At 54.5% G+C, this 26,418-nt stretch overlaps 2 protein-coding genes across 3 annotated transcripts; one reads left to right on the forward strand and one right to left on the reverse strand.

Moving 5' to 3' along the window:
• Positions 1 to 613: 613 nt before the first annotated feature.
• LOC133768350 (DNA dC->dU-editing enzyme APOBEC-3-like) lies at positions 614 to 11,752 on the reverse strand. Of its 2 annotated transcripts, none has more exons than XM_062202829.1 (8): positions 11,556 to 11,752; positions 9,377 to 9,533; positions 7,596 to 7,881; positions 7,363 to 7,477; positions 3,273 to 3,450; positions 2,787 to 3,054; positions 2,483 to 2,595; positions 614 to 1,555 (listed from the first exon to the last, which is right to left on the reverse strand). In XM_062202829.1, the coding sequence occupies exons 1-8, from the start codon at positions 11,633 to 11,635 to the stop codon at positions 1,532 to 1,534; spliced, it is 1,221 nt and encodes a 406-aa protein (XP_062058813.1). In that variant the 5' UTR covers positions 11,636 to 11,752; the 3' UTR covers positions 614 to 1,531. The 2 variants fall into 2 exon arrangements, with proteins under 2 accessions (XP_062058813.1, XP_062058814.1); XM_062202830.1 differs by having other exon boundaries at positions 3,294 to 3,450; positions 11,556 to 11,750.
• Positions 11,753 to 21,203: 9,451 nt separating this feature from the next.
• LOC133767529 (exocyst complex component 5-like) lies at positions 21,204 to 23,882 on the forward strand. Its single transcript, XM_062201950.1, is given in 4 exon segments — positions 21,204 to 21,381; positions 21,384 to 21,456; positions 21,458 to 22,512; positions 22,515 to 23,882. Coding segments are annotated over 4 exon segments (2,064 nt in total). The 3' UTR covers positions 23,273 to 23,882.
• Positions 23,883 to 26,418: the final 2,536 nt, after the last annotated feature.

Genomic DNA, 26,418 nt, shown 5'->3' on the forward strand with positions numbered 1-26,418 from the left:
AAGTCAGCAGAAGATGTCCCAGGCGCTTGGGCCCCTGCCATCTGTGTGGGAGACCCAGATGAAGCTCCTGGCTCCTGGCTTCGGTCTGGCCCAGCCCTGGCCATTGTGGCTATCTGGGGAGTGATCCAGCGGATGGAAGACCTCTCTCTCTCCCTCTCCCTCTCTCTGTAACTCTGACTTTCAAATTTAAATGAATCTTTAAAAAAAAAAAAAAAAGCCTTTTATCGTTCTATTTGCCTTCTCAAAGCTGGGCTGCCTGGATGCTATCATCCCTTCTTTTTTTTTTCTTTCTTTGTTTCTTCCTTTTTTTTTTGGGGGGGGGGTTTAGTTATTTATTTGAAAGGCAGTTGAGAGAGAGAGAGAGGCAGACAGAGAATCTTCCATCTGCCAGTTCTCTCCCCAAATGGTTGCAATGGCCAGAGCTGGTCCAGTTTGAAGCCAGGAGCTTCTTCCGGGTCTCCCATGTGGGTGCAGGGGCCCAAGGACTTGCGCCATCCTCTGCTGCTTTCCCAGGCCATAGCAGGGAGCTGGATCGTAAGTGGAGCAGCCGGGACTCGAACCGGTGCTCACATTGTAGCAGGATTCGTGTACTGACTCAAGACACCAAGGCCTCTTAACAGGAAGCGGTCTTTTATTATGCCGGCATAAGGCCCAGGTGGAATTCTTATCCAGAATCCTGAGCCCTGAACAAAGAAGGTTTTTGTTGTTTTTTTTTTCCCCCTCATATATGGTTTTAAGCCTCTTTGTCCCCCTTAAATGGTTACATGCATGCATGTGATTGGCTGTCCTAATGTTCCATGGCGGCCACAGGAATTGGTGCACTACTGTGCGTGGGAATGGAGTTCCTGAAGATGCTTCAGCCGCCGGGCCAGGGTTGACGTCACCACTCTGTGCCAGCCGGCAGAACCGGAAATGGTGACACAGAAGCAGATAGGGACTACAGCCAAAGCATCAAGGCAAGCACCTCTCATTCCCGGGACAGATGCCTCCCTCCCGCTCTGACCCCGGGACGGCTCCGCCCACTGTAGCCACGTCAGGTAGCCGGGAGTCTAATGAAGAGACAGGGGCCTCTCCGCAGCCGCACCTGTTCTCAAACACCTCGGATGAAGTGGGTCTATGTGGGTGCTCGTTAGACGCTGAGAAGGGACCCGATGCACAGACCCAGGGGCTACCTGGACCCCAGAGTGAATTCCAGCCTCAACAGGGGATTTTCCGGTGTGTTTTTCTCTTGGTGCTGGAGGATTAAAAATTCCTTGTACTTAGTTTTTGATGAAGGAAATAGCTGATTGCCCCCTGAGAAAGTAACCTGGGTTTTTCAAAATGTAAAAGTATCTGTATTTTTTTCAATTATAAAATTATGAACCCACCTCCTCCACAGAACAGAAATGCAGGAAGGGAGAACAAAAGGCCTTGGGGCTGGGGCGAGGGCGGGATCCACCGAGCTGGCTGCTCCTCCGTGCAGCCCGCCCGCCCGCCCCAGGGCCAGCCGGGCTCGTCACTGCTGCCTGAGGCTGAGTTTGCTGGAGGCGTCCTACGAATCGCTCAGACTCCAGGACTGTTGAGAGAAAAAGAGAAATTAGGGGAGCTGTGTTGTGGCAGAGAGTGAAGCTGCCTCCCCAGATCCCAGCCTCCATATGGGTGCCAGTTCCAGTCCCAACTGCTTCACTTCCCATCCAGTTCCCTGTTGATGCAGCTGGGAAACCAGCAGAGGATGGCCCAAGTGCTTGGGCACCTGCCACCCATGTGGGAGACCCGGATGGAGCTCCTGGCTCCTGGTTATGGTCTGGGCCAGCCCTGGCTGTTGTGCCATTTGGGGAGTGAACCAGCAGGTGGAAAACCTCTCTCTCTGTCTCTCCCTCTCTCTCTGTAACTCTGCCTCCCAAATAAATAAATATCAAAAAACAAAGAGAGGGGCTGGCAGTGTGGCAAGGCAGGTGAAGCCGTGGCCTGCAGTGCCAGCATCCGCAACCTATATGGACACCAGTTCACGTCCCGGCTGCTCCTCTTCCAGTCCAGCTCTCTGCTATGGCCTGGGAAAGCAGTGGAAGATGGCCCAGGTGCTTAGGCACCTGCACCCATCTGGGAGATGGGGATGAAATTCCAGGCTCCTGGCTTTGGCCAGGCCCAGCCCTGGCCATTGTGGCCATTTGGAGAGTGAACCAGTAGTTAAAATACTTCTCTCTGTCGCTCCCTGTCTCTCCCTGTGACTCTGCCTTCCAAATGAACAACTAAATCTTAAAAAAGAAAGAAATTAGGAAGCACCCATTGGTGTGAACCCGCAGTGGCTGAGGGAAGGAGACGTGACCGTGCAGGCAGGGACGAGCGAAGGACGGGACCAGGGGCCAGGCAGGCCTGAGAGAGAGGCAGAGAGGGAGGTGGGAGGCCCTGGTGGGAGAGACGGGAAGGGCAGGGGTCTCCAGAAGAGAGGTGGGGGGAGAGAACAGGAGAGGGAGGGGCGTGGGGGCTGGGGACAGCAGCTCCCCTTCAGAATCCGCTGCAGCCGGTTCTTGATGCTGGCGCTGCGTTCTGGCAGCTTCGGCCAGGCCGGGAAGGGCTTCGCTTGGTCCACAAAGGTTTTCCAGCAGTGTTGGAACTCTGAGAGGGACCAGGGAAGCCGGTGAGGCCCGGGGAGGGAGCCGCAGGTGGGGCCTTCCCTTCCCCCCGCCCCTCCCCAGGGCTCTCTTCTCTCCCCCGCATTCTCCCCTCCAGGTGGAGTCACACATCGTGAGCCCCAGCCCCCAGGGGCTCCGCCCTCCTGGACCTGCGAGCCCGGCCCTGCCTCCTACCGGGGAGGCCCATGACAGTCACTGGGACGTGGGCCTTGCACAGCAGGTACAGCCCCTGCTGGAAGTTCCTGCGCCAGTGGAAGTACAGGCGGGAGGCGAAGATCCGCAGGCCCAGGTTGCGGTGGCTGCTGGCGAAGTCCAGCAGCTCCCGCGCGCACCGTGGGCAGGGGCTCCAGGAGAGGTAGCAGGTGAGCTGGTAGCTCTGGGCGGGGTCCAGCCCCATGGACTGGATCTTGTCAATAAGGCAAACTTCTACGTGACGATCTTCCTGGAGAGGGTCCAGAGAGAGAGAGAGAGGGAGGCGTGGATGGCAGAGGCTAGAGGGCTTGTGGCTGGAGGCAGGGCTGGGGACGAGGGGCTCCCCTCCCCCCCTCGCTCAGTTTCCCCAAAGGACCCGAGAGTCCCCCCGGGCGAGAGTCCCGGCGCCCAGAGGAGAGCGTGGCAATGCCCGCCCTGCCTGGCGGCCGAGGCAGCCTGGCCTCCCACCTGCGCCCGCCCCACAGACACCTGGTTGCACAGGTAGCCTCTGTGGAGCAGGGACCCGGTGGGCGTGGCCAGCTGGTAGCACAGGTAAGGCCTCCTGCGTCGGTGGGTCTTCGGCACCTGGCGCTGGTTGTTGAACTGGAAGCAGAAGGTTTCTTCCTTGAGCAGACCCACGGCGCCACTGTGCAGCAGGGAGACAACAGAGAGGCAGAGCGCACTGCCTGCGGTCACCCAGCCTCCTCTTTGGGCAGGCAGGGAGAAGGGGGCAGGACGCGGGTCTGGCAGCAGGGAGGCTCTGCACCTGTCGCTGCCCTACTGTCACTTGTCAGTGTCACTTCCCTAACCGTGGGTATGCACAACGGCGCGTCCCACCTGGGCCCAGGCCCTCCGTGCACCTGGCAGCTGTGTGCTCCGACTCTGTGCGCAGGCAGTGAAGGGAAAAGGCCCTGCGACAGAGACTTTGCCTGAAGGGCTCATCCAGCTTTCGCTGCTCCCAGCTGTCATTACACCCTGCAGAGTATCCAAGTGTTGTCTTGCTTTGTATTGCTTTAAAGCTTTATGTACTTATTTTCATTTTATTTGAAAGAGAGAGAGAGAGAGAGAGAGCCAGGAGCCCAAACTCTATCCAGGTCTCCCACGTGGGTGATAGGGACGCAAGCTCCTGAGCCATCAATGCCGCCTCCCAGGGTGCGCACCAGCAGGAAGCCGGACAGGAAGCAGAGTTGGGGCCCGAGCCAGGCACTGTGAGGGGGGATGGCAGTCATCCCCATTGGCGTCTTTGGTGCTGTGCCCAATGCCTGTCCCTATCTTGCTTATTTTTATTATTATTATTATTATTATTATTATTATTATTTTATTTTTTGCCAGGCAGTTAGACAGTGAGAGAGAGACAGAGAGAAAGGTCTTCCTTCTGTTGGTTCACCCTCCAAATGACCGCTACAGCCAGCGCGCTGCACCGATCCGAAGCCAAGAGCTGGGTGCTTCCTCCTGGTCTCCCATGCGAGTGCAGGGCCCAAGCACTTGGGCCATCCTCCACTGCCCTCCCGGGCCACAGCGGAGAGCTGGACTGGAAGAGGAGCAACCCGGACAGAACCGGCACCCCAACCAGGACTAGAACCCGGGGTGCCAGCGCTGCAGGCGGAGGATTAGCCTAGTGAACCGCGGCGCTGGCCCCCTATCTTGCTTTTTAACCGAAATTAATATTATGCGGCAAAGTGACCTGGCAAAGGTGGGCTTGCAGAACCATTGGGGTTTTTAAGACATTATTTGAGAGCTCCCCTGTGCCGGTTCACTCCCCAGATGCCTGCAAAGGCCTTGGGTGGGCCAGGCCAAAGGTGACAGCCAGGAGTCCTCGATCGTGGTCTCCACGTGAGTGGCAGAGACCCAGCTCGCTGCCCCCCGGGGTCTGTACCAGCAGGAAGCTGGAAGCAGGGGCCCGGGCTGTGGCTAGGGGTCAGGCACTGCCCTATGGGACACGTACGCCTCAGCCACCGGGCCAAATGCTTGCACTGCCCCAGTGCACCCTGCTGGCGTCGCACAGAGCAGGAGACGCACAGAGCTGGAAGCTTTGCTGCTTCCCACAGAGCAGTCCGCTTAGGCACCCTGGGGCTGGAGCTCTGAGGCTGGTGGGCAGGCTCAACCGTCTCTTATTTTTAAAGATTTATTTATGGCCGGCGCCGCGGCTCACTAGGCTAATCCTCCGCCTGCGGTGATGGCACACCGGGTTCTAGTCCTGGTCGGGGCGCCGGATTCTGTCCCGGTTGCTCCTCTTCCAGGCCAGCTCTCTGCTGTGGCCCAGGAGTGCAGTGGAGGATGGCCCAAGTGCTTGGGCCCTGCACCCCATGGGAGACCAGGAGAAGCACCTGGCTCCTGGCTTCGGATCGGCACAGCGTGCCAGCAGTGGCGGCCATTTGGGGGGTGAACCAACGGAAGGAAGACCTTTCTCTCTGTCTCTCTCTCTCTCTCTCTCTCGCTGTCTAACTCTGCCTGTCAAAAAAGAAAAAAAAAAGATTTATTTATTTATTTATCTGTAAGGCAGATTTACTCCGAGAGGGGGGTGAAACAGATGAAGAGAGATCTTCCCTCTGCTGGTTCACTCCCCAAATGGCCACAACAGTCAGGGCTGGGCCAGGCGAGGCCAGGAGCCAGGAGCTTCATCCAGGTCTCCCATGTGGGTGCAGGGGCCCAAGTGTTTCCACTGCTTTTCCCAGGCACATTAGCAGGGAGCTGGAGTGGATTGGAAGTGGAGCAGGCGGGACTCAAACCAGCGCCTATATGGGAATTGCTACGGCACCAGTCCCAAGGCTGAACAGTCTGGCTTGGGAAGCCCCGTGGAGACCGGCCTCTGTCTTTCTGGACGCTGACCTATGACCCAGGGCAAATGTGACGTGGCTGTCTTGGAACCCGCATCTGGACACGGGGCTGAAGCTGAGGGCACTGCTCCCACCACCGTGTCCTGCTTCTGAGAGGCCAGAAGTGTCGCCGCCCCCACATTTCCAGCCCACTCAGGAGCTGCCTCCAACATCCGTTACGCTAGCGCCACCAGGTTCACCAATGGGAATCCACTCCTGACACCCCGGTGCCAACGGGCGAGACTTCCGGTGGGTTTGAAGACAGCGGACGCCGTCTCTGGACTGTGGCTTCGGATTCATTGCCAGTAGCCCCGTGGTAGGGCAACCCGGCAAGACCTCACACAGAGACACCGCTCAAGGCACACACGGCACAACCAGCCCTGGCCCCCGTCCTGGGTCTTGCATTTCCCCCCCAGTTCCCATGTGCTGGGACCCCCACATTGTGGGCCGGCCAGACCGACCCTGAAGGCCCACAGCAGCTCTCACAATAGCGGAGACGCTGGCCGCAGGGGAGCTAGGCGACCTCTGGGGTGTGGGACTCGGGACCCGGGGGCCGGCTGCAGCCCCTCGGTCCAGCGAGTTAATTCTAGTCCAGGCAGAGCGAGGCGCTCGTGTTTGGGGCAGTGGGTTACCCCACGCTCGCGGACGCCAGCATCCCACACTGCAGCACCTGGGTCCGGTCCCGACTGCTCTGTTTCCGGTCCAGCGTCCTGCTAATGCATCCTGGGAAGTAGCAGGTGATCTGGATTAGGATCCGGGCTCCTGGCTTTGGCCTGGCACAGACCCAACTGTGCAGGCATTTGGGGAGTGAACTAGGGAATGGGAGATCCCTCCCTCTCTCTCTCTCCTCCCTTCCTCTCCCCCATGCCCACCTTTCAATAAATAAATAAATAAATCTTAAACTTTTTTTTAAAAGGCAGCACGGCAGAGGAAGTGCTCTGGTGGCCTCCAGCCTGGCACTGGAGCCCCCTTTTCTCACCCAATCTCACGGAAGGGGAAACTCTGTCATTGCATTCCTGCGGCTCTGTTCATCACCAGCCCCAGGCTGTGGCCACCCCAGCTGCATCCCTGGGGGGAGCTGGGAAATGGGACAGCAGGGCTGAGCAGGGTGGGGCGGGGCATGGTGACGATGTGGGGGGAAGCAAAGGAGTCTGGGTGGAAGAGGGGATCAGCATCTGGTCAGGACCCCCAGAGCCAGGCCCCAGATGCCTCCCACCCCTCGGTCGCCGTCCTGGGCTGAATTTTTCCCCCACTAAGTTCAGACGTGGGAGGTCTAACCCTAGCACCCCAGAATGTGAACACATCTGGAGACAGGCCCTTTAAAGGGGTGGCCAAGTTCAAAAGAGGCCCTTGGGTTGGGCCCTAATGGGGATGCATGGGGGCACAGCCAGGGCCTCGTGGCCACACTCAGGTCGGAACAGAGGCCTCAGAACGGAGGGAAATCCGCACCCACCCGTGGCGGCCCCGACTCATTTCTGTCTCTGGGAACTCGAGTCTGCCTTAGGGGACACTTCTGGAATCTTCCGGTTTCCTTGCTCACATCCATGGGGGGGGGGGTGCGGTTCTCAGGCCGTGCTGGAGGGAGCCGAGGGCAGGGGCAGGGACTACAGGGGGGCGACCTCGGGGTGCCGGCCAGCAAGGAAGTGGCTCTCACGGGAGCAGTGAGGGCAGGAGGCCGGAGCAGCGGGGGTCTGGTCGGAAAGGGGGTGGCGGCCTGAGAAGGGCAAGGAGAGGCCGCTCACCTGAGGATGTCCTGCAGGTTGTGCGCCTGGACACAGTAGTTTCGATACAGCATCCGCCAAGGCCTAAATGGGGTTCCGTCATTGTACACAAACTCTTCCCAGCACTTTTCAAATTCTGAGATAAAAGGGGAGACAGCGGTGAGGGCCCAGGGCCAGCACAGGCTCCCCAGTCCCCCCAGGGGCCCTGCAGGAGCCCCCCTCACGGCGTCCCCCCACCCCGCCCCGGCACTCACCTGAGAAGGACATGGCTGCCACCTGGGCCCCCGCGCTGACCAGCCGGAAAAGCCCAGCCCTGTACTCCGGGTGCCAGTGATAGTAGAGGCGGGCGGTGTAGATGGTCAGGCTCACGTTTCTGTGCGTGTCCAGGAAGGCAGCCACCCACTCGGCACAGCGGCTGCAGGGGCTCCAGGACAGGTACCAGGTGACCTGGTACGGCTGCTGGGCAGGGAGCGGCAGGCAGTTCTCGAACCAGGAGAGGAAGGACAGTTCCGCGTGGTACTTGGGAGCCCTGGGCCGCATCTGCGAACGGTGGGGAGGAAGCCGTGGGTCGGAGGCACGGGCAGGGGGTCCCTGGACAGGAGCCCCGTGGGATCCTCCCCTCGCACCAGCCATCTCTGCCCTGCAGGGCCCCTCCCCACATTCTCAGCCTGACACCCATTCAACAAGGAACCCCAGCCCCTGCTCTGGCCAACTTGTCCCCTGCCTGCTGGCTGTGGCACGGGCACAGTGCTGTGTGTCCCACAGGTGAGCCGTGGCCACAGGCCGCTACTGAGCCCTTGGAATGTGGCTCATTGGAACGGAGACCTGCAGGTCATGTGAAATACACAGCTCGTTTCAAAGAGCTGCCTGAGGAAAAAAAATTGCCAGTGATTTCACGAAGAATCTTATAGGGATTCTATGTCGCAATCCTGGTAGATGACATTGGGCTAACAAAGTATTGAAGGTAATTTCACCAGCTTCTCCTGACTTTTTAAACTATGGGTACTAGAAAAATGTCAATTGTGTATGCAGGATCTCCAAAAAGTTTGTGAAAAAATATGTAATATGAAAAAGTGATACATGGATTTAAAAATATTGATTAAAAAATAAACATGTTTTCATTCCATTTTTTTTCTTTCTTTTTTTTTTTTTTTTTTTTTGACAGGCAGAGTGGACAGTAAGAGAGAGAGACAGAGAGAAAGGGCTTCCTTTTTGCCGTTGGTTCACCCTCCAATGGCCGCTGCGGCCGGCGCATCGTGCCGATCCGAAGCCAGGAGCCAGGTGCTTCTCCTGGTCTCCCATGGGGTGCAGGGCCCAAGGACTTGGGCCATCCTCCACTGCCTTCCCGGGCCATAGCAGAGAGCTGGACTGGAAGAGGGGCAACCGGGATAGAATCCGGCGCCCCAACCGGGACTAGAACCCGGTGTGCCGGCGCCGCAAGGTGGAGGATTAGCCTGTTAAGCCACGGCACTGGCCTTCATTCCATTTTTTTCCACAAGCACTTTGAGGGCCTGTGGTGCAGGACTCCTGTCTGTTACGAGGCTGGTAGGTGTTACCGCCCACCCCACAAGTCGCTTCCGCCCACGGAGACATTCTGAGAAGTCTGAGGTCTGGGAGGGGCAGGCGGAGGGGTTGCAGGTGCACAACGCTGCTGGAGGCACTGCTCTCAAGACCTCGGAGGCTGGGCACAGCTGCCACGGGGGTCACCCAAGGGAGTGAGGGGCACGGAGGTGTGGGTGGGTGCGTCCTTGTGGGTCCTCACTCCGCAGTGTGGTGGGGGCAGCAGGACCGGCTGTCCACAGATGCTCTTTCCTGCAAGCCTGAGAGGTGGGGGCAGCCGCAAGAGTGTTTGAAATGATCGCTGCGCCGTTCCGGGACAGTGCTGGTCTCCGCACAAGTCAGACACTTGTACGTGCCATCGGGTCCCGGGACAGTGCAGCAGGGACAGCAAGGCCGGGGTTGTGGGAAGAGCCTACGGCGGCACCGTTGGCTGGCTTAGCTCCTGCCTGGGACGTGGGTAGAGTCTGGCCGATACCTGGTTCATAAAGATCCCCTTGTCCGGCGAGGAGCCCCGGCTGCCTTCCACCTGGTAGCAGAGGAAGGTGTTGTGCCGGCCAAAGGCGCGGGGCAGGTTTTGGAAGTGAAAGTAGAATGTCTTTTGATATAGCCGCCTGATCCAGTTTCTGGGGACACTGCAGAGAGAGAGAGAGAGAGAAGGGACTGCAGATGGGGCTTCCACAGCCCGGACGGTTTCTGCGCCTTCCAGACAGAAGACTGGGGAGCAAGCAAGAGGAGGGGCAGCCCCAGCTCCGGCCCTTCCCGTGGGACACCCCCCCAGCAGCCCAATGTCCCTGCGCGCTCATCCCTCCATCCCATCGGAAAGGAGAAAAATGCACCAAAAAGGGGGGAAAAAAGCCCCTCCAGCCCCAGATCAGCGCTCTCAGCGTTTCAGTTCCGCTCGGCGCTGACGTCGTCTCTGCACGTGCTGTTACATCAGGGGAAGGGGTACCCCTGGCGGGAGGGCATTTCCTGGGGTTCGCGGAAAAACGGAATGAAAAGAGTAGTTTATCTTGCTGCGAAGCAGTTGTGAAATCCACGCAGGGTCTTCGCACGCTATGAATTTCCCAGAACCATCTGAAGATCTCTTGTATCTGAACTCAGGGCCTCCTGCCCCCATCCTGCCGGGGCAGGCCCATCTTGTGGGTGGAGAAGCAGAGGCACAGAGTGGGGGGACCGGCCACACTCCAGAGCTGGCGCGGACACACTCGGGGTCTTCCCACTTGAAGCCACAGCCAGACCAGAGGGAACGCACGGCAGAGAGAGAGTGAGAGAGTGAGAGAGAGCAAGAGCAAGCGCGAGCGAGAGAGCCCCCTTCCCTTACAGACTAGCGGGAAGGAGGTTGGGGCTCTGAGCTACAGCTGGGGTGTGGAGATAGAGGGCGAGCTTGGGCTGGCTCTGCAGCTCCCGCGAGATGACAGTGTGAGCCGGGAGGGCTTTGGGCCGAGGCCGAGCCCGGACCTGGAGATAGGAGGGAGAAGGCTTGGGAGGAGCGGGGAGAGCTCAGGCTGATGGCGGGACCCTTCAGGTAGGGGTGTGTCCAGCCGCCCAGGGCCGTATTAGCAGGGCAGGAACTGGGGCTCTGCTTGCTGTGTGTAGGTGAGAGCATGGATCTAAGGCTTCCTGCCCTTGCTCCATTACCAGCACCGTCCAGGCCAGGCCATGTCCATAGCTCATCGCATCACCTTGCAGGAGTGGGTGGCTGGGATAAGGCTTTCTTTTCTACCTCGCTTTAACGAAAGAGCACCAGGGGGCTGGTGCTGTGGCGTAACCGATAACGTAAGTGCCAGCATCCCATATGGGCGCCAGTTCGAGTCCCGGCTGCTCCACTTCTGATCCAGCTCTCTGCTATGGCCTGGGAAAGCAGTGGAAGATGGCCCAACACCTTGGGTCCCTGCACCCACGTGGGAGACCTGGAAGAGGCTCCTGGATCCTGGCCTCGGATCACTCCAGCTCTGACCCTTGCGGCCATTTGGGGAGTGAACCAGTGGATGGAAGACCTCTCTCTCTCTCTCTCTCTCTCTCTGCCTCTGCCTCTTTGTAACTCTGCTTTTCAAATAAATAAATAAATAAATCTTAAAAAAAAAAAAAAAAAGAGCATTTGCCCTGACGATGCCAGGTCCCCCACTTAACTTGTACGGCAGTGAGACGGTTCTGGAAGGTGAAGGGTGACCACTGAGGCGGTGGCCATGTTTAGGGCCTCTCTACAGGGGTGGTGGCAGACACGGAGTACCCTGTCCCGGGAGCTACGCCCCCACCCCTGCCTGTCTTCCGCCTTGGTGTGCCTGTGACAACAGGGTGACAAGAGTCACCCCAACAAAGTGCACCAACAGAACCCCAGTCGCATCCTTTCCTCCATCCCCCAGCACCCCCGCATGGCAGGGAGGTGCAGCCCAGCCCCAGGATGGGGGACCCCCTGCCAGCTGGGTGGAGGCAGGGGTGGGGTGGGGGCCCGGTTAGGAGTCTCGGAGAGGCCGCGGAGGCCCTCGGGGGATGTTGGGTGCTGCAGAGATGCCCAGAGAGGGAGAGGACCCAGGGCTGAACTGGGAGGAAGAAGAGGAGGAGGTGGCCCAGGGTAGAGGCACCACAGGGGCCACCAGCAAAGATGGTGCAGGGGGTGGGGCTGGAGGGGCATGGGACAGAGCAGGCGGGGCTACCTGTGCTGGGGATTCCGGCCGTGGTGTCCCGGGCAGGCTTGTCCCGGCCCTGCCCTCGGTCCTGGGCGCCTGGACTCCATTTCCTCCTCTCAGGGAGCCACCGTATCGGTGAGTGACCTCACGGCACCATCTGAGTGCAGGCCCCACCTTCTTCCTGCTTCCTTGGCGGGCTGCAGGGTCTGGGGATGGGAGGGCCCAGGGTGGCTCAGCCCACAGTTTCAGACCCACCCCCTGCCCCCAGGCAGAGCAGAGCCGGATTTCCCGGAAGAGACAGCCCCTCGGGAGCCACAGGATTGCGACTGCGAAGTGAAAGAGAAAGTAAGCTGGGGAGAAAGAGAGTTAGAAGCTGCGTTTATCTGGGCGCAAAGCGATCGTGGGTTTTCGTGATGCACCTTTTCCCCCGGCTTGCCAAGGATCCTGTGCAGGCACGGGCGGCGCAGCCCCCAGCTAAACCTCGCCTTTCACTCCACTTCCCACGAAGTTTCCCAAGCACCCTCAGAAGTGATCCAGAGGGAGGGAGAGGGGTCCCAAGGATGCCTCTCCCCTCGTGGACAGGGCAGGCGGGGTCCCTGCCTCCTCACCCCCACCCCTGCCCAGCGAGCTGAATGAGGGGCTCGGTGCTGGGGGAGGGGCGCGCTGGGAAGACACCCAGACAGGGGTGCTCTGGGTCCCTGGTTCTGCGCTTGGCCCCCCCGCTGGGTCTCCGCTGTCCCAGGGTGGAGGAGAAGGCCAGCCATCCCTTGGGACTGCTGGGGACAAAGGCTCCTAAGAGGGCAGCTTAGGACAGACAGCTGCCAATGGCAGAGGCAGGACAGGGGCCCCTGCGTGTGCTTGCCACACGATGCACAGTTGTGGGGGAGCGGGATGTGGAGACCACAGACTCTCTGCCCGCATGGACCCCTCCCAGCTTGCTGTGTGGACCGAGAACGGGCAAAACACACACGCCACCCTCTGGTGGTTGGACTCCATCCGAGGACAGAACGCCCACCGAGGAATGTCTGGAGGAGTGAGCGGGCAGTGTGTCCTTGTCTTCCTGCCTAGTGCATCCTCCAACAGGACTGTGCTCCCGGTGCACAGCTGTGTGCGCCAGAGACAGCTGGAGAGGGCGACGGGTGGCGTCTGGGCGGGGGACAGCGTCCCAACTCCGCCCAAAGTGGACTGACTACCACTGTAGGACTTTCTCAAGGTCAAGTTTTCTGACTGAAAATAGATGGACAAAGGATAGTGACCATGGTAGAAAATGGATAAATAGTTCACTGGCCAGACTAGAAGGAGATGCATTAAAAAAAAAAAAAAAAAAAAGTTTGAAAGGCAGAGAGAGAGAGAGAGAGCTTTCATCAACTGTTTCACTCCCCAAATGCCAGGAGCTTCTTCCGGGTCTTCCACGCAAGTGCAGGGCCCAAGCACTTGCGCCATCCTCTGCTGCTTTCCCAGGCCACAGCAGAGAGCTGGATGGGAAGTGGAGCCGCCGGGACAAGACCCAGTGCTCATCTGGGATGCTGGCATCATAGGCAGTGGCTTAAGAGCTGTGCCACAGCGCCAGCCACCAGAAGTAAGGTATATTTTAGGGAAAACGGTAACGGTGACCCTACACCAAGGAGGCGTCCCCAGACCCAGCTCTGCGGTGGCAGCGAGACACGGAGGACAGGAGGCACCACACGAAGGCAGGCACATCTGAGCTCCACGCCTTCCTTCCCCGGAGACCTCGCCGGATCAACCCGGTGTGGCGGAGCCTCACCGTAGGTGGACAGCATCCTGCCCACCTGCAGGCTGCTGGGAAGTCACGCATGGCCATTTTTGTCAAGAACGCCCCCAACAGAAGGGATGATGCTCACTCGGTCAGTCACGCTGCTTCCTATCATCTATTGCAAAGGAAATGTTTCCTGGTGGTGCGATCTTATTTCTAAAACCTGGTCTGTGCATGCAAGTGTGGGGATTGGGCTTGAAACTGAAAGAGGCACGCCTGTAACAGGGCCCTGTGACACCTGCCATGGCGCACAAGTCCCGAAATAGTGTCTTCTCCCCAGTCTGTGAAAACCAACAGAGCACCTAAAAGATCATCTGCAGAAGTGAAACTGGTGCTTCGAGCTGTGATGACTTTGAACAGCCCTTGTCTCGATGTGGAGGAACTTTTGTTTTTTTCATACAATTTTATATAGTATAGAGTTAACCATATGTGTATAAAGTTAACTGAAAATAGATCTTAGTAAAAAATAAAAATGGGAGGGACCGGCACTGTGGCACAATAGGTTAATCCTCCACCTGCAGTGCTGGCATCCCATATGGGCACTGGTTCAAGTCCCAGCTGCTCCACTTCTGATCCAGTTCTCTGCTGTGGCCTGGGAAAGCAGTAAAGGATGTCCCAGGTGCTTGGGCCCCGGCACCCATGTGGAAGACTGGGAAGAAGCTCCTGGCTCCTGGCTTCGGATCAGCACAGATCCAGCCATTGTGGCCATTTGAGGAGTGAACCAGCAGAAGGAAGACTTTTCTCTTTGTTTCTCCCTCTCACTGTCTGTAACTCTACCTTTCAAATAAAATAAATAAAATCTTTTAAAAAATAAAAATGAGAATAGGAGAGGGAGGAGGGAAGGAGTGGGAGTGTGGGTGGGAGGGCAAGTGTGGTAGGAAGAATCACCATATTCCTAAAGATGAAATGCGTGAGGGGCCAGCGCTGTGGCGGAGCCGGTTAAAGCCCCAGCCTGCAGTTCTGGCATCCCATATGGGCACCGGTTCAAGTCCTGGCTGCTCCTCTTCCAACCCAGCTCTCTGCTATGGCCTGGGAAAGCAGAGGAAGATGGCCCAAGTCCTTGGGCCCCTGCACCCATGTGGGAGATCTGGAAGAAACTCCTGGCTCCTGGCTTCGGATCAGCACAGGTCTGGCTGTGGTGGTCATTTGGGGAGTGAACCAATGGATGGAAGAACTCTCTCTCTCTCTCTCTCTCTCTCTGGCTCTACCTCTCTCTGTAATTCTGTCTTTCAAATAAATAAAAATAATTTTTTAAAAAAGAAAAAGAAATGCATGAGGTTTGTATTCCTTAAATTAAAAGTTTCTGGGAAAAAAAATAGCATCTTCTCCCCACTACCCAGAAGGCCAAGTGCCGGCCCCGCCCACGGATTTCTAACCACACACACACGCACACACACACACTTGCACTGTCACTGGGTGTGTCTCCTATGGTGAGGATTGCTGGCGTAGCTGGGTGCAGGGTAACATGAACACTACAGGGGTCACATCTGTTGCAGAGCAACACCCCCAAACTAGCTGGAGGAGCTGCTACAGAACCCCCAAACCTGGGTCCGCTCGCTCGCGGTGCAGAAAGCCAGCCACTGACACGGGGTGGTATAGCCGGGAGGTGTGCCTGGCACAGCGCAGAGCAAGGAGCCGGGCAGCCACTGCTTACTTCCCGGGCCTCCCGAGGGGTTAGAGGAGAAGGTTCTCATTCCTATAGACTGCGGTCGGGGCTGTGTGGTCAGCTCGTGTCCACGTTCCCGGCTGGTCCACGGCGCTCGTGGCCTTCCTTTGCTTGGTTGGTGAAACTGTGCACTTAGGGAAGGTGTGATGGCCGGGTGGCTCGGGTTGGTCTGGGGGCTGCATGTGAGCGGCAGTCACCTTCTGCCCCCGGCCTGGAATGCCCACAAACCCCTCTGGACAGGACCGGTCAGCAAGGGTTATGCCTTGGGGGAGCTATGGCGCCTTGAGTGCGGGCATCAGAACCCTGCAGGGCCAGCGGGGCCGCTCCCTCCGGTCAGTGAGCTCCTTCCGGTAAAGGACCGGTGGGGACACCGTGGGCCGAGGGGGATGGCGAGAGGCTGGGGCCTGCCTGTGCGCGACAGGGGTCTGGTCTCAGTTCTCACCGTCATCAGCTGCAGGGCGGCAGATTCCCACGGTGCACGCTCTACACACTGCGTCCAGACAAATGATGCTCTCGGGGCCGCTGGGACAGAGCACTGTCAAGGTTACGTGGTTGGCTTCCCCTTTCGCTTGTTCTGTGGGGATGCTTTAACTCTTATCTGGACTGCTCTCACAGGCAGAGTAGAGCAGCCCAACAGGAGCAGGGCTAACCTCGGCACTCACAGTGCTCCGACGCTGGGCTGACCTCGGCACCCACAGGTGCTCGGACATTGGGCACAGCTACTTTGCCGCTAATATCCATATGCTTTTTGGCCAGCGCCGCGGCTCACTAGGCTAATCCTCCACCTTGCGGCGCTGGCACACCGGGTTCTAGTCCCGGTTGGGGCACCGATCCTGTCCCGGTTGCCCCTCTTCCAGGCCAGCTCTCTGCTGTGGCCAGGGAGTGCAGTGGAGGATGGCCCAAGTCCTTGGGCCCTGCACCCCATGGGAGACCAGGAGAAGCACCTGGCTCCTGCCATCGGATCAGCACGTTGCGCCGGCCACAGCGCGCCTACCACGGCGGCCATTGGAGGGTGAACCAACGGCAAAAGGAAGACCTTTCTCTCTATCTCTCTCTCACTGTCCACTCTGCCTGTCAAAAATTTAAAAAAAAAAAAATCCATACGCTTTCTGGTGTGCAGTGGTGCTCAAGATCAGACTTGCCTTCCCTCAGTCCTTGTCTTGTCACTGGATTCGCCCCAGGACGGACGAGCCTTTGGTAACACCGGCAGTCATTCTCCATCAGGCTTCTGGGGGAGGGGCTTCCCTAGGATGCCAGGGTGGGGTCCACGACACCCCTATTCCTCTCAGGGCTTGGGGCCCAGCGCTGGTGGAGGGTGTGGAGGGGCCTGGGCAGGCCTCGGGGGCTCAGGAGGAAGCTGGGGTGCAGGTTAGGGGAGGACAACCCGGGGAGAATGGAGCCGCCACACTTCGGAGGGGCTTTCTTGGAGCTGGGGGTGAGAGGAGGGGGCTGTGCGGCAGGGTGGGATTTGAGAAGGCAGGAAAAGGGCAGAGGGCTGAGCAGAGAGGGGTGTCCATGGGGTTAGGGGCCGCGTGCTCTTCCCCCCAGAATTTAGCTCCCTCTTTTGTTTCTCCAAAAATCCTTCTATAGGATCTGGAAGAAGGGAGGGGGAGGTGGGAGACACAGAAACAGTGATTGTTCTGGGGTTTGTCTGCTGTTTTGATATCACCAGGAAGGGCTGGACAATAGCCAGCTGCTCCAGGGCTCCAGTCATACCCCGGGCACACTCTGGGGTCCCTCTGGGTCCAAATGCCCCATTAGCATCACCCCCAAAGCATCACCTCACATGGAGCCCAGGGCACTCTGGCCACACCTGCCGTCGGAAGACGTGAACAGGTGCACACAGGTTCATGGCGGTCTGAGCTCTGAGCTGGCTCAGTCGCTTCGGGGCACGGTGGGGCCCGATCCCATCCCAGCTGGTGTCTGGAACCGCACAGCCTCGTACCCGGGGTGCTTGCCGGGATAGCAGCCCTGCCCTCCTGTGCCAGCTCTTTCCCAGCCCCGTATCTGGAATGACGTCAATCTTCCCTCTCAACTTTGTTTTCAGTTAAGGAATATTGCAAAGGAAGACAAGAGTACAGAAGGTGACAGCCACGCTGTGTTACAACCCACAGCATGAAGTGGATATTATGTTGCCCTAGATCTGCTACAGATCTGAATTCCTTTGTCTCCAGAGGCAGGGACCATCTTCCCGCGCAGCTGTGGTCCCTGCTCTCCCCTCTCGGCTGATAACCACATCCTAATACGAAGCTGCTTCCTCCTCTTGGGGTGGCTGCTCGGACGCAGGACGCAGGTCGGGGGAGCCCTCTGGTATCCTTGGGGACTCGCTCTCGCTCAGCACCCAGTGGCTGACATTAGTCCACCTGCGCATCTTCCAGGATGGCCCAGAGGAGAGGAAGCCACCTGTGCCCCCAGCTGTCACCGCCCCCCCCCAGCCCTGGTGGGATCAGCCGCTGTGCCCTCCCGTCCAGGGAAGGCTCCGGAATGGACCTCTCCGGGCGGTGCTGCAGCCTTCGTCTGCTTTTAAAAGGCTTTGCTGCTGGCGCCGGGAACACCATGAATTTTCCTGTGTTTACCTTCGACCTCCCACCCTTGCTGAGAGCTTGTCTACTTCCCTAGGTATTTCTGTTCTTTTGCAGTCTTCCACCCTGGTGTGTTCTGTTGTAGTTCAGGGCCCTGGCTCGGACCACAGTACCAGGCCGAACAGTGGCTGTGACAACAGCCTATCATTGTGTCTTTCCATTTTGTTTATCTGAAAGACAGACGCACAGAGAATCTTTTATCCACTGGTTCCCTCTCCCCAATGCTTGCAACATCCACAGAGTTACAGAGGCAGAGGCAGAGGGAGAGGGGAGGGAGAGGGGAGGGAGAGGGAGAGGGAGAGAGAGAGAGAGAGGGAGGGAGAGCTCTCATCTGCTGGTTCACTCCCCTAATGTCCTCAATGGCTGGAGTCGAGTTGATCGGAAGCCAGGAGCCAGGAGCTTCTTCCAGGTCTCCCACATGGGTGCAGGGGCCCAAGGACTTGGGCCATCTTCCTCTGCTTTCCCAGGCCATAGCAGAGAGCTGGATCAGAAGTGGAGCAGCCGGGTCTAGAACCAGCGCCCATATGGGATGCCGGCGCTTCAGGCCAGGGCGTTAACCCACTGTGCCACAGCGCCAGCCACTTACTCAAAAAAAAATTTTTTTTTTTTTGACAGGCAGAGTGGACAGTGAGAAAGAGAGACAGAGAGAAAGGTCTTCCTTTACCGTTGGTTCACCCTCCAAGGGTCGCTGTGGCTGGCGCACCGCACTGATCCGAAGCCGGGAGTCAGGTGCTTCTCCTGGTCTCCCATGGGGTGCAGGGTCCAAGCACTTGGGCCATCCTCCACTGCACTCCTGGGCCACAGCAGAGAGCTGGCCTGGAAGAGGGGCAACCGGGACAGAATCCGGTGCCCGGACTTGGGACTAGAACCCGGTGTGCCGGCACCGCAAGGCGGAGGATTAGCCTGTTGAGCCGCGGCGCCGGCCCCCTTACTCAGTTTTGAATCGAGATCATCCGGGGAGATTGAACACTTTTCCTATTTCTGTGACAGCTCAGCTCCAGTCCTGACAGGGAAGTGAGCGCCCCGCAAAGCCCCAGGGCTGCTGCTTTGGTGTCGCTGTTGGTGTGGACACTAATTTCCTTTTGGAAGATGCGTCACTTCCTGAGCCTCATCCCCTCAGTGTCACTATTACCATTTTTCCTTCCAGAAAGGCGTGCACTTTCCTCACGTCTCCGATCGGTGGGCACGGCTGCGTTTATGGTATTCGCTTCTGACTTCTCACAGTCTCTGTAGCTATGTTATTTTTCTACACATGGAGATGGTTTTTGCTTTTTCACTGTTTGTAGAGATTTTTCAGCTTTATTGTTCTCTACGAAGCACTAGGTTTTGCTTTTGCTAACTCTTATTCATCCTTCTCACTTGTTGAATGCATCACTTAAACATTTTTTCACTTAAACTTTTAACATCCAATTTTCTTTCTTTCTTTTCTTTTTCTTTTTTTTTTTTTTTTTTTTTTTTTTTTTGACAGGCAGAGTGGACAGAGAGAGAGAGAGAAAGGTCTTCCTTTTGCCGTTGGTTCACCCTCCAATGGCCGCCACTGCCGGCATGCTGCGCAGATCCGAAGCCAGGAGCCAGGTGCTTCTCCTGGTCTCCCACGCGGGTGCAGGGCCCAAGCACTTGGGCCATCCTCCACTGCCTTCCCAGGCTACAGCAGAGAGCTGGACTGGAAGAGGAGCAACTGGGACAGAATCCGGTGCCCCAATCGGGACTAGAACCTGGAGTACCAGCGCCGTAGGCAGAGGATTAGCCTAGTGAGCAGCAGCACTGGCCCATTTTTTCATTTTTAATGTATGCATTTAGTGACACCAAAATTCTCTTAAGTATGAAGTGTTCAAAAAGTTCTTGGAAAATCCACACTGTCAAAAACTATGCATGGATTTCACAAATGTGTCGCACCAAAATAAACTTACCTTTAATTCCGTTTTCCCATAACTTTTTTTTTTCTAAAGATTTATTTCTTTGAAAGGTAGAGTGATAGAGGCAGACAGGCTGACAGATCACCCATCTGCTGGGTCACTCCCCAGATGGCCGCAACAGCCCAGGACTTGGCTGAAGCCAGGAGCCGGGAGCTCCATCTGGGGCTCTCAAGTGGGTTGCAGGAACTCAAGAACTTGAGCTGCCTCCTGGCAGGCACCACTAGGAAGCAGAGTGCAGCTGCTGGGACTCGAACCAGCACTCTGATATGGGATGACGGCTCAACCCGCCGGCCCACAACACCGCCCCCCCCCTCACATTGTAAAGTATCCTCATACAATTTTAGCTATATTCCACAAGTCTGATGTTTTTCTCAAAACTCAATGTTTTATAGATGTGCCCGGTTTCCACCAGGATTTTATCTCCGATGTGGGAGTGATGGAGCAGAGGCAAAGGTGCGGCTGAAATCCTGGGCCCCCACGCCCAGCTGTGCAGCTCGCTTAAACTCCATGGAAACCAAGACTCACTGGGCCCTGGGACAGGGACCAGCAGGGCTCAGCCTGTGTGGCATTCTCCAAGAAGCACAGTGAGCGTGCACATTGTACAAGCACTCCTGGGGACACGCTGGGTGGGCAACGCAGGGTGCAGCCGGGGGCAGAACTCTGGTGGATGGGAACGATTTCCTACGGGGTTTCTTCTAGGAAGCTGACATCCAGCAGTGGCCGGGCGGGTTGAGCCATCTCTGTGAGGGCGTGCGCTGCCGGGCGTCCAGGGGGTGCCTTCCTGGGCCGGACAAGTTCCAGGCTGATTTGGGGACGGCCCAGCAGCTGCAGGCTCGGTGGCAGCTTCCCATCAGGGAGGTGAGCCGGCTGTTCCGCTAGACAGAGAGGCTGCCCACCTGCTCCCTCACACCCCCAGGAACCCCTGTGCCCCGCCTGAAACACAGGAAGGGCGTGCAGCCTGGGGCTACCACAAGGGTGCGGAAGAGTTGACGCTGACCCTGAGAACTTGGCTGGGATTGACTGCGTGGATCTGTGGATCAACATTCTGGTATTGAGTCTTCTCATCCACAAACACGGTGTAGCTCTCCCTCTAATCAGGTTGTTTTAACCTTAGTGAGGTTTTGTACTTTTCAGTAATGGATCTTACAAGTTTTCCCCGTTTATTTGAAAAGCACACAGAGACAGACAGAGGGCGAGCTCTTGTCCACTGGTCCACGCCTCCAACATCCACTGTGGCCAGGGCTGGGCTGGGTGAGGCTGAAGCCTGGGCCTCGATCTGTGTGTCTCCCGTGGGTGGCAGGAGGCCCAGGACTGGAGCCCTCGATGCTGCCTCCCGGGGTCTGCCGCTGCAGGAGCAGGAGCCGGGAGCAGAGCTGATGGCAATCCCGGGCACCGATTCGGGACGCAGACATCTTACGTTCGAGGCGAAGTGCCCGCCCTGTCTCTGCAAGATGATTATTTACAAAGATTAATTAATTAATTTGAGAGGCAGAGTTACAGAAAGGCAGGGCGGGAGAGAGAGAGAGAGAGAGAGAGAGAGAGAGAGAGAGAGAGAGAGAGATATCGGACAATGGGAGCGGCGCGGGCGAGCTGACAGGTGTCTGCTGCTTCGCTTCATGGCCGCCCTGCCGCCCCGCCTGGGCTCTGAGGGGAGCGGGGAACCTGAGCGCGGCGCCTCGGGGGCGCAGCATGTGAAGCCAAGTCGGCGGCCAGCGCGGGGCGATCCAGCCGGCCGGGATGGCCACGACGGCCGAGCTCTCCGAGGAGCCTTTTGTGGCAGGTGAGTACATTGAACGTCTTGTGTGGAGAACCCCAGGAGGAGGCTCTAGAGGTGGACCTGAAGCTTGTGATCCCAAAAGATTATCAGAAGAATTTATAAATCACATTCAAGAACTCCAGATAATGGATGAAAGGCTTCAGAGAAATTAGAGCAACAATGTCAGAAAGAAGCCAAGGAATTCGCCAGGAGGGTGCAGGAGCTCCAGAAAAGCATTTCCAAGAACTCATGAGCACATTAGCTATGTGGCAACCAAAGTCTGTCACCTTGGAGACCAACTGGAGGGGGTAAACACGCCCAGACAGCGGGCAGTGGAGGCTCAGAAGTTGATGAAATATTTTAATGAGTTTCTAGATGGAGAATTGAAATCGGATGTTTTTACAAATTCTGAAAAGATAAAGGAGGCAGCAGACATCATCCAGAAGTTGCACCTACTTGCCCAGGAGTTACCTTTTGATAGATTTTCAGAAGTAAAATCCAAAATTGCAAGTAAATATCATGATTTAGAATGCCAGCTGATTCGGGAGTTTACCAGTGCTCAAAGAAGAGGTGACATCTCCAGAGTGAGAGAAGTAGCAGCGGTTTTACTGCATTTTAAGGGTTATTCCCATTGTGTTGATGTTTATGTAAAGCAATGCCAGGAGGGTGCTTCCATGGGAAATGATATATTTGAAGATGCAGCAATGCTCTGTCAACGTGTAAACAAACAAGTTGGAGATATCTTTAGTAATCCAGAAACAGTACTTGCTAAACTGATCCAAAACGTATTTGAAATCAAATTACAGGGTTTTGTGAAAGCCCAGTTAGAAGAATGTAGGAAATCTGATGCAGAGCAGTATCTCAAAAACCTCTATGATCTATATACAAGAACCACCAATCTTTCCAGCAAGTTGATGGAGTTTAATTTGGGTACTGATAAACAGACTTTCTTGTCTAAGCTTATCAAATCCATTTTCATTTCCTATTTGGAGAACTATACTGAAGTGGAGACTGGATATCTGAAAAGCAGAAGTGCTACGATCCTACAGCGTTATTATGATTCAAAAAATCATCAAAAGAGATCCATTGGCACAGGAGGTATTCAGGATTTGAAAGAGAGAATTAGACAACGTACCAACTTACCACTGGGGCCAAGTATTGATACCCATGGGGAAACTTTCCTATCCCAAGAAGTGGTGGTTAATCTTTTACAAGAAACCAAACAAGCCTTTGAAAGATGTCATAGGCTCTCTGATCCTTCTGATTTACCAAGGAATGCCTTTAGAATTTTTACCATATTGATTATGCTTTGGAAACAGGACTTGCCGGAATTCCTTCTTCAGATTCTAGGAATGCAAATCTGTATTTTTTGGATGTTGTGCAACAAGCCAATACTATTTTTCATCCTTTTGACAAGCAGTTTAATGATCACCTTATGCCACTAATAAGCTCTTCTCCTAAGTTATCTGAATGCCTTCAGAAGAAAAAAGAAATAATTGAACAAATGGAGATGAAATTGGATACTGGTATTGATAGGACATTAAATTGTATGATTGGACAGATGAAGCATATCTTCGCTGCAGAACAAAAGAAAACAGATTTTAAGCCAGAGGATGAAAACAATGTTTTGATTCAGTATACTAATGCCTGTGTAAAAGTCTGTGCTTATGTAAGAAAACAAGTAGAAAAGATAACAAATTCCATGGATGGAAAGAATGTGGATACAGTTTTGATGGAACTTGGAGTACGTTTTCATCGACTTATTTATGAACATCTTCAACAATATTCCTGCAGTTGTATGGGTGTCATGTTAGCAATTTGTGATGTAGCTGAATATAGAAAGTGTGCCAAAGACTTCAAGATTCCAATGGTTTTACATCTTTTTGATACTCTGCATGCACTTTGCAGTCTTCTGGTAGTTGCCCCAGATAATTTAAAGCAAGTCTGCTCAGGAGAACAGCTTGCTAACCTGGACAAGAACATACTTCACTCCTTTGTACAACTTCGCGCTGACTATAGATCTGCCCGCCTAGCTCGACACTTCAGCTGAAGTTGAGTTGACCAAGGGAATGTGTTGTACTTCGGCAGACCTCGGTTGACAGAAAGCACAGGCGATTGCTTATGACACAGCCAACATTTTATGGAAAAATGACTGTTTGGAAGTAAACATCAGCCATACTTACTGTTGAGGTTTTATTTGAAATTTGGATACCACTAGATATATTTTGCTTTTTTTCTCCTAAGTTGAATTTTTAATACCATTTTTGAATTTATAAATTTCAAAATCTGCAAAAGTTCATGTCACTGTTTTTGTCCTGGAAAGTGGTGTCAGAAGGCAAGTGAAATGTTACCAGTGTTCCAGTTCTTGTTCTTTGACATGTTCCATTGGGAAATTTTACCATCCCATTTTTGCTTTGGTAACAGGTGAAATACAGCAAAACTGCATTGATTATGCATAAGTTTTTAATGAACAACACTGGTAATTGTTTAACAGATTATTCTAGATTTTTCAAAGGAATTTTTTGCCTTTGTCAAAAGGTTAACATTTAGATAATAATTTATGTAGTTGGATTTTTTCTGATGTACAACAATAATATATTCCCAGAAAAATGTTATAAACTAAAGTGATGAAATGTTTTATGTAGACATTAGGAGTGGATCAGAATTCATCTCCCTTCTGAGTAAAACTTAAAAGTTTACTATTTCTTATTTGGTAAATAGATTTTAAGCCAGTTCTAGCAAGGAGTTAATAAAATTACCTTATTTTACATTTCCACTTAAGACTTTAACTAAAAGACCATATTTATTCATTATTTTAATATTATAAGGGAAATAAAAAAACAGAGGTATAGCATAAACGGTGCATTTGGGAAGTATTGACAATATTTCGCAACAATGTAGTTTTTTTTTCTTTTTTTTTTAATTTTTGACAGGCAGAGTGGACAGTGAGAGAGAGAGAGACAGAGAGAAAGGTCTTCCTTTTGCCGTTGCTTCACCCTCCAATGGCCGCGGCGGTAGGCGCGCTGCGGCCAGCGCACCGCGCCGGTCCCATGGCAGGAGCCAGGTGCTTCTCCTGGTCTCCCATGGGGTGCAGGGCCCAAGAACTTGGGCCATCCTCCACTGCACTCCCTGGCCACAGCAGAGAGCTGGCCTGGAAGAGGGGCAACCGGGATAGGATCGGTGCCCCGACCGGGACTAGAACCCGGTGTGCCGGCGCCGCAAGGCAGAGGATTAGCCTATTGAGCCACGGCGCCGGCCGCAACAATGTAGTTCTATTAAGATTTCTATTTTACTGCTAACCTTGAATAAGATGGGATGTCTTCTGTTTTAAGAATTGGCATTTGGTAGGTAAGATTACATACTCTAAATGTGGAGACAGCTTTTTCATATTTACAGGTTCTGTCATTGTCCTTTTTCAAGGCATTTCTGAAGTTGTTCCTAGCTGGATATAGTTAATTGAATTGGCTTCCTATGGTGACATAATAAATCGCTTACGAAATCTTAAACATCAGTTAAAAATTTAGAGAGGCCATTCTATCAACCCTATAAACTTCTGCAAAAATGCATTTTAAATTATATGTAGTTTTTCAGTTTCCTTTGTGTTGTTCATAGTCTCCTAGGCCTAGGAACAGATAAACTTTAATACTTAATTCATTCTTGGCATTTTTTCTTTAATGGAGGCTTTTTTGGCCTAATTTTGAAACACTTTTTCTTTTGAGAGCCTGATTCTGAATGGTCATCAATTTTACCGAACCTTCCATGTCCAGAGCTAACTAACTGCTGTTCAAGTTACCATCGACTTCATTTTCTTCATTTTCTATTCAGCCCAGTGTTATCAAAGTCAGCAAAGAAAATGAAGTATGCCAACCTTTGTCAAAACACGTTAGGGCCGGCCGGCGCCGTGGCTCAACAGGTTAATCCTCCGCCTTGTGGCGCCGGCACACCGGGTTCTAGTCCCGGTCGGGGCACCGATCCTGTCCCGGTTGCCCCTCTTCCAGGCCAGCTCTCTGCTGTGGCCAGGGAGTGCAGTGGAGGATGGCCCAAGTGTTTGGGCTCTGCACCCCATGGGAGATCAGGAGAAGCACCTGGCTCCTGCCATCGGAACAGCGCGGTGCGCCGGCCGCAGCGCGCCAGCCGCGGCGGCCATTGGAGGGTGAACCAATGGCAAAAGGAAGACCTTTCTCTCTGTCTCTCTCTCTCTCTCACTGTCCACTCTGCCTGTCAAAAAAAAAAAAAAAAAAAAAAAAAAAAAAAAAAAAAAAAAACGTTAGGGCACTGTGGCAGCATTAGGAAGCTGTCTGGATTTGTATTCCTCAGCCAGGGGAGAGCCAGAACACGTTTTGGAGACTGGAGAAAATCATATGCCTGTACTGTTGCCATTTTAGAAAGCTCTGATGTGAATTCAAATTATACCTCTGTTACTTAAAGCCAACAGTTTTAAGGCAGTAGTTTTAGAGGCGATTTGAACTCTTTGTACAGTGACAATTTGTAAAAAAAAAAAAAAAAAACCAGAAACAGAAACAAAGACAAAAAAAAACCTCAAATAAAATACAAGAGAACATTTTAAGACTTCCAAATCAGAGATGTTTCAAATTATTTTGTTTGGACTAATTTTTTAAATGTAAAGCATATACTTGTTGCTAGATATTTTGTTAATTATTGTTTCCATGAAAAAAAAAAAAAGAAAGAAAGAGAAAGATATCTTGGGGCTCCACAGGGACAGGCATGTATGGATGGAGAAGCATCTGGTTGACTGCCTGGCTGCTGAAGGCCTTGGTTCATCCATTATCACCTGCTGTGAACACTTAGACACTGTAGTATACAAGTCAGGAGCCCCAAGATACCCCCAGCGGGCCCCTGTAGGCGATGTCCCCAGTCAGCAGGAAGTAGCCAGAGAGACTCATCGTCGCCCCCTTCCTACCATCAAAAGGTCGGGATGGTAGCTTTGGGATCCGCAACGAGGGAAGGCCTACACTTCCGGGAAAGGAGAGGCCTACTTCCGGGGAAGAAAGTCCTTGTCAAGGTCCCCCCGGGTGCCTAAAGGTCAACCAATGAGGGTCAGACCCGCCACAACCTTTAACCCCCAGGCCCTGAATCTATACAAGGAGCCCTCCCAACCTCTGACGCTCGACTTCCCCGGCCCCCGCTCTGTTGCTCTGTTGGGACCGGGGAACCTCGCCCGGGAGCGGAACCCCA

This window comes from Lepus europaeus, chromosome 10 (genome assembly GCF_033115175.1).
Source record: "Lepus europaeus isolate LE1 chromosome 10, mLepTim1.pri, whole genome shotgun sequence".
Classification (NCBI taxonomy): domain Eukaryota; kingdom Metazoa; phylum Chordata; class Mammalia; order Lagomorpha; family Leporidae; genus Lepus; species Lepus europaeus.